The sequence below is a fragment of the Montipora foliosa genome, chromosome 6 (genome assembly GCF_036669935.1).
Source record: "Montipora foliosa isolate CH-2021 chromosome 6, ASM3666993v2, whole genome shotgun sequence".
NCBI classification, from domain to species: Eukaryota; Metazoa; Cnidaria; class Anthozoa; order Scleractinia; family Acroporidae; genus Montipora; species Montipora foliosa.
The window spans coordinates 44,198,797-44,208,972 of record NC_090874.1 but is presented as its reverse complement, the minus strand read 5'-3'; the positions used below and the strand labels follow the sequence as shown (position 1 = coordinate 44,208,972).

Below are 10,176 nucleotides of genomic sequence, written 5' to 3'. Positions count from 1 at the left end.
ACATTATTAGTATTAGTAAGTTTTATGGTTGTGTCAATCTTAGGGTTATTTTTCAAAACACTTGCAGGGTTAAGTCTTTTTTTCCCTACAAAGATCGTTTCAGTCGTTCTCAAAGATCAAAAATAGTATACAAAGCCAGTTGTTGGGACTGTGATTCCTTCTACATCGGCAAAACAAAAAGAAGATTGCATGACAGGAAGTCCGAGCATTTCAAAGCTCTTACACAAGTCGGCCACGCCTCTGCTGTTGCAGACCATACAATTTCTACCGGTCATAACATCAAATGGGACCATTTTGAAATCCTCGCAACTGGAAAGTCCGACTTGCAGTGTAAAATTAAAGAAACGCTATTAACCAGTGATTTAAAACCCTCTCTCAATGAAAACATTGGTAGTGAGAAGCTTTTTCTTTATTAATGTCTTCCGGACAAATCGTCTACCGGAAGTTACGATTTTGTTACCACACTTTTTAACTAGTCACCAGTTCCTCGCTCTAGTTTTTTAAAATTCTGTGTAACAGTTTTAACCGTCACTTCTGATGATGTATGCTGCAACATACGAAACGTCAAGTATAAAATGAAAATGTTTGTAACCGCTGTTTGTTTTCTTTTCCTATTGAAATTGAAATGGCCAAAGGACAAAAGTATTTATTCTCTCTAGTTACCAGTCTCCTTAATATTATATACATCATATTTTGAATTTGTTCAACCGTCACCTCTGAAGATATATGTTGTAGCATACGAAACGTCAAGTCAAAAGTAAAATGCGCTTTATTATTATGTTTGTAGTCGCTGTTTGTTTTATGTTTTTGATTAAGTTGAAATGGCCGAAGACCAAGAATATTTATGATTAATCACTTTGATGTTCATTCCACATGTCCTACAAAAAACGCAGTAAAACTTTTATGTATCATCCGAAAATGTCTCTGCCGTGTTTTTCGATGCTTGTTGTCAAGCCCCTCAAAAAATTCCTGCCTACTTTAACAAATTGATAGTGTCCTTATGCCCACGAGGAAATGCTGAGTTACAAAAACCATGTCCCCGTTCTGCCTTCGCTGCGTTTTTTTTTAATTTTCTCACAACAATTACAATTACACAAAACGTACAGGACACAAACTCTCCATTTACATATCTACACATTACAATATCTGCATACTGTGATACAATCTAACTATCTAAGCATTACATATAAACAATTTACAGTACTCTACGTACAGCCTTAAGTGAGATGTTCACATGATACGCTTTTTACGTTGATTATAATTAATATCTATTATTATTAAAAACTGTGTTATATATTTGATTATTTCTTATGCTTATTATGGCCTAACATACTTACACATTACGCTACTAGAAGACTTACAATATACTTCAAAGGCACGCCTTAACTGGTGAGAAAGAATTACCACTTCTGTCGAAATTCCCTTTCACCATTCAGCGTGGACGCAATGTATTTTTCCATTTGTATTTTTCCATTTTATCTTGCACCAATGAGATAAAGTCGCTGAAAACGAATTTAGTATTATTTAGCGCGTTAATGTATAGAAAATATTTGCCTAGCATTATGAGATGGTTCATTGAGGGCCAAGCGGTGCGTACAGGCACGAGTAACTCCAAATAATACCTCTGGTTCGGAGAGAAGTATATGCGCGTTACGTACGGTAGAATAGAGACATTTAGCACCAGGTTTTTCGGCGAAACCCTCTGACGGCGAACGCGAAGAAATCACGTGATATGGCTCTGAAGTGACGTCTGCGGTTTTGAACCGGTGTTTTCAACGCGAAGAGGTAGGTTTTCACGTAAGTCATTTACGGCAAAGTTTTTAGCCTCATATTTACATTTATGTCACGTACAAAGACACGAATCACTTAGAGTAAGTTCTTTTTTACATGTTAAAGTGAAAATTAGGGCGAAAGAACGGCCACCGATGTAATTGTTGTTGAATGAAAAATAACGCTGCTGCTGTTCACGAATTCAATATGGCGGCCGCAGCAAGTGAAAACATGTTCTCCTGGCATTTCGCTTTCGGTGGGATTGTTTGTTTAGTGTGATCTAACTGTTGTGTATGATCGGTGTCTGAGGTTATCCAAGGAATTTCCCCTGAAGAAACACTTTCTTTTCTGAAGTGGAGACATAATTATAAAGTGTATAGTATTAACTAGCAACAGTGAATTCTGCTCAAAAAGTTCAGGGCCGTAGCCAGTATGAGGCGAACCGAGGCACTTGCCTCTGAAAAATTTAAATTTGCGCTATTTATTATTTTTGTGTACCCATTTCTGTGTCTTGGAGAAAATATTTAGCTGTGTAATTTCACATAAGATATTTCAGCATTTTTGTCAGGTTCCTGTGATAGACTGTAGCTTGAAAATGATTGTAAACGTAACAGTAGCATTTATGAATGTCTTTCTTCTGATGGCTACTGCTTTGCTGGCTACTGCTTTGAAGTTCTTAGTTACTTCATTAGAATTCAATGGTTATAAGTGTTCATCATGCCATAATGTGAATTGAAAGACAACCACATTTGTATAATGGTGTGAAATGCTGCTTAAAGTTAAGAAAATAAAGCTTGCTGTTCAAAACACACTTTTAAGAGTTCTGACGCATCAAGAGGAGTTTATATCTGATAAGGTCTTTTTAATTCTACAGTATGGCACCCTTTCGCTGGCCAGAAACACGCCACGACCTTGCATTGGCCAAAGAGGTTGCTCAGTACATGCCTGAGAAACCACAAGAATGGGAAGATATAGCCAAGCGACTGAGCGAGGCGTTTTCTACAGAGGCAAAACAAGTGGAACTTAAAGGGAGAGGTTGCAGAGAGAGAATGGACAGAATACTCGATAGGTACAAGGAGGAGAATGCCAAGGCTTTAAAGAGGTAGGAATTAACAGTCATTAAACCTCACAACATGTGAGGATTTCTGTTTTTGCTTATAAGAAATGTTTATTTCATCTTAAAGATCAGGCACAGAGGAGGAGTTTACTGAACTAAACCAGCTCTGTGAGGATATATTAGCATTTAGGAGAGATACTGCTGAGTTGAAAAAGAAAGAAAAACAGGACAAGAAAAAGAAGGAAGAGGAGGACAGGAAAAAGGGAGAAGAGATGAGAAAAGCAGCTGTTGAAAGATTAGCAAGTTAATATTTAGAGAAGTAGATTATTTTAGTTTGTAGATAGCAGAGTTGCTGTGTTGGTATTAGTCCTGTTATTATGGAAGAAGTTCAGATACATGCTCAAGAGGTGCAAAAGGACTTGCAGGATATCTATAACCCTTGATATTTTTGTAAGCCACTCACTCCGGTAACAACCTCTGATCCATGAATTTCCTTTATTTTAGAACGCCGTAGTGAGAAGTCAGTCAGTGAGTCTAATACTTCAGATTCTGCTGGAAGTGATAGTGATCAGAGCACAGCTACAAAAGGTATGTCAAGTAGGAATTTAAAATATTCCACAGATTAATGGACTGCATCAGTTTAAGGCAAAATCAGAGCCATTAATTTTTCATACAGGCACTAAAGACAACCTACATGTATGAGTTTCTAAGTAAAGTGTATGCAAGACTTGAACTGGCCATTTAGCTTGGCACTCTTTGTGGTCTTTGTTCTTTGTTAAAGTCTATAAGGTTACTCCCTGTGTACTTATAAGATAGCTAAAAAGGTTTATAAAATAGGAATCCACAGGAACAAACTGCCTTAATCAATTGGGATGCATGTCTGTGCCAAACAATTAGTCATTCCAGGGCTAGTAAGTCATGTAAGGTTAATGTATGTTGGGGTTCAATTTTAGCCTTGGTTGAAGTATTATTTTATTTGTTTGTGCATATCAAGTGTTTAAAACAAAAGAGAGTAAAACAAACCAAGGATCACATAGAACTATAACACATCTTTATCCAGTTTCCAGCTGAGCATATCCTCCTGTTAATTTGTGTGGCTAACATGGTGTCCATTGGCAGGAAAAAGTCTACAGTAGATGATTGAACACACATCTCACCCAATTCAGAACTAAGATTGTCTTCTCAAATACATTGAAATTAAGAAGTTGTAACATATTACAGACAAAGGAAAGTATTCCCTTTTTGCGACTGCAAGTATTCAGAATTATAATCATCACTTATGCATAAAAATATTTTGTTTTCACTGATCGTTGCTAAAATTAAATTATGTAGGTCGTCCAAAAAAGAAGACCAAGCGTCGCTGTAGCAAGTTGTCTGCAATGGAGATGTTAGCTAATAAATATACCCAAAAAGCAGAATTTAAAAAGGAGGAGCTTGATGTAAGGAGAATGGAACTTGAATTTGCCAAAGAGAAGTATGCTGCAGAAGCAGAGGAACGAAGAGCTAGAGTGGAGTTGGAAATTGAAGAGAGAAGGGCTCTGCTGTCCCTTTTAAAAGATCGTTGTTGAACCTGAGCTGCTGATTTTCAGAAAATGTTTTCTTGACATTCAAGTTGATCTTGGTTCTCTTTCTTCATTATTAAAAAAGAACAACAACAACAACAACAAAAAGCTTTCATTTTTTAGGATTTTACACAACCATTTATAACATTCAAATTACACAGAGAGGTTATAGCCAGGGCCATAAATGAATGTTTTATTGATGTTACATGTGCCTTGCTCGATTTGCTCGGAGCATAGTTCTATTAAAATACACTTATTTCTTTCCTTAAATATCTTTTGTATTTTACACTGTAGTTTGAAGGTTATGCACTACTGTCAGAAGCACAATCTCTTGAAAGATATCTTTTAAACCACTAGACTAGTGGTTTGAAAGATATCTTTCAAGAGATGGTGGTTCTAGGTTAAAGTAGGTGCTTGTTTGGGACCCATACAGGCATGTGTGGCAGTTCACCAAGATAGAAGCAACTAAATAGTACTTTCCAACTGGCTGAAGCAAAACTCTCAGGTTTTTTTTGAAATCCATGAAGGCAAAGTTTTGGCATATTTTGCCAAAGACCCACTCAACACATGTTCTTACTTTGCTCATTTGAGTGTTGAACAACTGTTCATCATTTGTCAATCGGACTCCACGAAATGGTGCTAGAATGTTGCGGGTTATTCCATATGCAGGGTCACCATATATGACATAAGGTTCTCCCGTCGGTGTCTGAAGTCTTTCAAGCTTATCAGCAAGACCACTGACCCCAAGCATAAAGGCATCATGCCTTCGTCCCTCTATGGGGCCAAACATGTGAGCAATAATGCCATTTGGTGCTTGTACTGACTGAAAGTGAACATGTACTTGTATTAAAATACATCCTATTTATTAAATCTTAATAACTTGAAAGGGAAGGGAGGCATGTTCATACAAAATCATAATAAATTTTAAGGTAATATGCAAATACAGACAAATAATAAGGAACGTTCTTTAGGCCACAACCAGACCAAAAGGTTGATAAAAAGTCCAATAACCCCTATACAATGCTTTGTCAACTCCAAGAAAGTCTCCCTCTTTCCCAGAAAAGGGTCTCGCACTGAGATGTATACGATGGTCTAACGGGGCTCAAACCAAAAACAATCCACACACCTGAAATTTTAAACAATGTGTTCTCTTGTGTCCACTGAACATAATTCTCTGATTTCTTATAGGGCGTGCAATAGGCCTTGGTGTCCCATCAATAAACCCCCAGCACTGGTGTAAGGGGGCACCTTTTGCTTCAACTGCCTGAGAGAACAACTCTGGATCTAGCCAAACTAGGTCTAATGACGTGAGCAAATGATTGAACCGCTCATAGATATCATCCATCACCTACCATAGAGAAATAAAAAAACAATCATTACATGTTTTGGCAATTACACAAGTTAACTCTGCCACCAGTCATTACATTTGCACAGGGTTGCTTGATTTTTGACTTCGAGTGTGACTATAGTATTGTTTTATTGTTTCATTGCTTCATTACTTTGTTGAAAATAAGACTGAGATGAGGTTCATCCCTTCCGAACACTGGAACAAGGTCGCACCATCGATTGGGGTACACAAGTCTTCTCAGTAGAATCATGAGGGCTTCCATTCCTGTACACTTGGTTCTTTGTACACATTCATAATATGCTGGTAATTCCAATGCATGTAGCAGGCGTTCCATGTCTTCTTTTTGAAACCTGTGGATGACATAATACCATTCAGGACCCCAGTATCCGTGCATAAAATAAAGGAACAGTTATGCACAAAAGCTTAATACTTTCCTAAACATGGCTTCACACTGTGCATCACTAAGGTCGATCAGCTTTATCCGTGGAAAGTCCAACTTAACGGTTGAAGGGAACATTGTATCGACGAGAAGCAAATCTAAGTCGTCACCGTCGCTACTACTACTAGAGTCATCACTGCTGTCTTCATAGACCATCACCTCAAGAATGTCATTAAAATCGTGTCTAAGAGGTAAATCACATTGGAACTTGAAAACAGTGTTAAATTCTGAAAGCGACTATAATTGTTGTGGCATAAGTTGTAAGTGTTCAGACGTTACTTGGCACCTGCAGCCGCCATTTTGAAGTGTTTATAACCCAAAATTCCTTGCGTTTCTTCCCGTTTTGACTTGACGGAACGACCCTTTGCTAAAGTACATTGAGGATTAAACCTCAAACGGCAAACGTCAAACCTCAAACTGCAGTCTCACGTCAGCCGTAATAACGAAAAACGTGGTGCTAAATGTCTCTAATACCAAATTTAGAACTTGTCCCAAAAAGAAGATGCTTGCGGGCAGCTAATAAACAGATGATGTATGTTTTGAATATCAGAGGGACAGAAAGGGCAAGACGTGGAGGCAACCTTCTTCACTTTCTATAGAATACTGTTAGTGGCTAAAATGTTGTGTTTAATTTTGTGCTGGAATGTTGCCAATTTAACTTCTTTTGTGGCCTTGAACGGCAGAAGATAAATTTTATTTAAATTCTCCTTTGCGATACCGTACGATAAGAGTTTTTTTTCTGAGGTGGGAGGAGGAAGATTTTCGAGGGTTAACAGTTTGTTATATAACATCTTGCACGTTATAATACAAATTGGCGGCGAAGATGTAGTAGAGTCTCCTGAGTTAGCGAGAGGGAGCTTCTTCCAACTCTGCGGGATCGCGGATATAAGGCCATGATATTGTAAAAGGTTGCAAGTTAAGGTATATTTATTACGCAAGGCGAGAAAAGACAAGAAGCAATTTTCATGCTCATCAAAAAGGTCTGAAATTTTCTTTATCCCTGCTCGGTGCCAATGAGGCAGATATACCATTTTTTTTTTCAATCGTTATGAATTTGTTGTTCCAAATTGTCTGAGACAATATTTCGCGGTCTTGCTGCGAGGTGTCGTGGACACAATTCCTTGCCAATGATGAATAATTTGTTTGTAAAATTCCGGAAGATGGCCAGTAAGATCAAGAAGGTTGTAGTCGTAATTACATTGAAAGAGGTCAGTGTCACTGATAGTAGAGAGGCATGATTTTGGAATAAACTTCCACGGTGCGTCTGAGGCGGAGCACAGCCGTTTAACCCAAGTTAGTTTCAAAGCCTTATCGAAAAGAACAAATCTTTCATACCAAGACCGCCATCTGCTTTCTTCTTGATGAGGGTTGTCTTTTTTATCTTAGCGGGTTTTCGCTTCCAGATAAAATCAAACACTATTTTATTAACCTCTGTTGCAAAGTTTTTTGGAGTCTCCATAGCGCTGGAGATGAATACAAGTTTGGAGAGGGCCAAAGTTTTAACAATATTTATTCTACCGTATATAGATAGGTCTCTTTGGGACCAGATACTTAAGGTTTTCTATAGGGAACTTAGTTTGTCAAAGAAATTTTTCTTATAGGACAATTCAATATTGTGCGTAAACTGCACTCCGAGCGCATAAACAGGATCATCGCTAATTTGGAGATTACCAATAGCGTCTTTTCTATGGCGCATAGAGCCAAGCCATAGCATTTCTGATTTTGCCTGATTTATTTTTAGGCCGGAGCACTTCGCTGCGCATTTAAAAAGACTATTATGGGGTAAGTTAATAAATAATTCCGGGTCTTTAAACAAACATAACCCACCATCTTGGATTGAAATCTCCATCGCAGTCAGACAATTCCGCCTCGGCCAAAATGTCCAGGATTGAATATAACAACTTACTGTTCCGAATCAGCCAGAAATTGGACGAAACTAATGCACGTAGACATATACTATTCATGTGCAGAGAGATACTGGGGGCTCGAAGCGATGAGGACAATCATCGTGATTCAATATCCTTGTTTGAGGAATTGGAAGGGAATGGTTCTCTTGGACCAGATAACCTTGGATTAGTGAAAGAAATTCTGGTTGCCCTAGAAGTATGGGATCTTCATGACAAAATCGTCAACTTTGAAAGTACAAGAAAAGAGTACACGGAATTAATTGAAAGAGTTATAGGTGAGCTCGACGAGCTCATTGATCTGGAACGGCTCATGTCTACTGTCTGCAGGGGAAAGATATCAGATGAGAGAAGAGGCGACGTACACGACGTTCGGTCCTTATTCCAAGTCTTGGAGGTTATTGGCTGTCTAGGAATCAACAACCTTGGCATTTTGAAGGAAATTTGTATCGAAATGGAGAAAGACGAACTGATGAGGGAAGTGGAAGACTTTCAGAAACGAAGAATAGAGGACGAGAAATGTGGAAGGAGAAAAGGTAAGTTGAATAATTAAAACAATTTTAAAGTCAAATTGACATTTTCTTTGTTTCATAGTTTTCAAAATGCATTGGAAAAGAAGATACTTGTGTTTTGAACCATTGGTTTCATTTTTCAACGTCAGTTCGATCGAAAGTTGTTTCGATCGAAGGTCGTTTCGATCGACAAAAGTCGATTCGATCGAAGGCAAGAGTCAGTTCGATCGAAGATGTAACTATTGCTTAAGTGTATTGAACTTCCTACTTATCAAATCTGTTTAAAAATATCTCCTGATACAGTTAATAACTTCGGAGTTGTGGAAAACACATTCTTGAACCTTGGTTTCAATAACATGACCGCCAGCCGTCTGTTTCCATATTTGGTATATCGCAAACGCCAAGGCGTAGGCTAGACTCCAGTCTCCTTCTATGCATAATTTTGCGTTTTGTTTTCAAGGTGATTTTTTTGCGGTCAAAACAAGCTGAATATATTATCTTATCTTATCTGCTTTATCAGAAAACAGACGCGACCATTCTTTATGTTCCAAGCGCATTTGCTTTCGTATTTTGGCGTGCGGAACTGTCTTGTGTGGAAAAGATTTGCAACGATGAGAAGCTATGATAATCCACGGATTCTGTTCCAAACGCAAGTGTTTTCAACAGCGTTTAATCTCTTTTCGCTCGGTTCTCATTGAAAGTGACAATACTTGTTCGTTTCATCATGGTAATAAAATCTTAAACCCCGTGTTTCAGTGTACGCACGTTATAGCGAATAGCTAATTGAGCATTGCCGATCGGGAACGCCGAGAAAGAAACGCCGGCAACAAAGGAAATCAATTGAACACCGCGTTTCCGCGTCGCGCATATTACTTCCCGCAAACATTACACAACACAAGAACTTTTATTATCTATACACTTGCAAAACTGTAGTTTTTATAAACATTTACTCTTCGATCGAATTCACTCTTGCCTTCGATCGAACTGACTTTTGGTTTCGATCGAAACGAACTTCGATCGAAACGACTTCGATCGAAACGACCGGTTACCTTGCAAACAAGCTGTGTACGAAAGCTTAGTGGTCAAATTACAACGACTATTGTAATGATGACAATTCAGAATTTAGTCAGCGTAGCTCCGCACTCGTAAACCACGACGGGCTGAATTTAGATTTGACATTGTTCGTTTGCGAGGTATGAACACGGAAGACTAATTATAAATTGTGCGAGTTTGTCACTGAAGCATGTTCCATTCCATGGTTTGCGCAACTACGCCAGCTAGTGAGCTACCCTTTTATGGGTCATTACGACTTTAATTCCACTGCGATTTCATAACGTTAATCTCTAATAGCTCTGCATTCTGTCGGTGCACATAAACGAGTTCAGGGTGATGAGAGTAAACCATGATGAACTGGATTACTGCAGTGATAGTCATACAGATGCTTGCCCAGGATTCAAACAGTTACCTAGTCGCGGTTTTATTCGTACTGATAATTTTTCTAGTGGCGTGGGCTAGAGTAAGATGCTCAAGTTAATGTATAACATATTACTTAGTCAATCATTTGCAGTTGCAAGCTCTCATTAT

The 10,176-nt window shown here is 38.3% G+C and overlaps 2 protein-coding genes across 2 annotated transcripts in view; both read left to right on the top strand.

Annotated features, from left to right (window-relative positions):
- The first annotated feature begins 1,666 nt into the window (after positions 1–1,666).
- Positions 1,667–3,135, top strand: LOC138007458 (uncharacterized). Its single transcript, XM_068854389.1, has 3 exons — positions 1,667–1,785; positions 2,645–2,872; positions 2,955–3,135. The coding sequence occupies exons 2-3, from the start codon at positions 2,646–2,648 to the stop codon at positions 3,133–3,135; spliced, it is 408 nt and encodes a 135-aa protein (XP_068710490.1). The 5' UTR covers positions 1,667–1,785; position 2,645.
- Positions 3,136–7,992: 4,857 nt separating this feature from the next.
- Positions 7,993–10,176, top strand: part of LOC138007453 (uncharacterized) — a 23,603-nt gene continuing 21,419 nt past the window's right edge. The window contains exon 1 of the mRNA XM_068854378.1: positions 7,993–8,616. Coding sequence (XP_068710479.1) covers positions 8,055–8,616 — 562 coding nt within the window. The 5' untranslated portion in view covers positions 7,993–8,054. The remainder of the gene's footprint in view (positions 8,617–10,176) is intronic.

Coding starts and splice junctions, on each gene's coding strand:
- LOC138007458 (XM_068854389.1), top strand. CDS start 2,646: ATGGCACCCTTTCGCTGGCCAGAAACACGCCACGACCTTGCATTGGCC. Junction 2,873..2,954: donor AATGCCAAGGCTTTAAAGAG/GTAGGAATTAAC, acceptor TTCATCTTAAAG/ATCAGGCACAGAGGAGGAGT.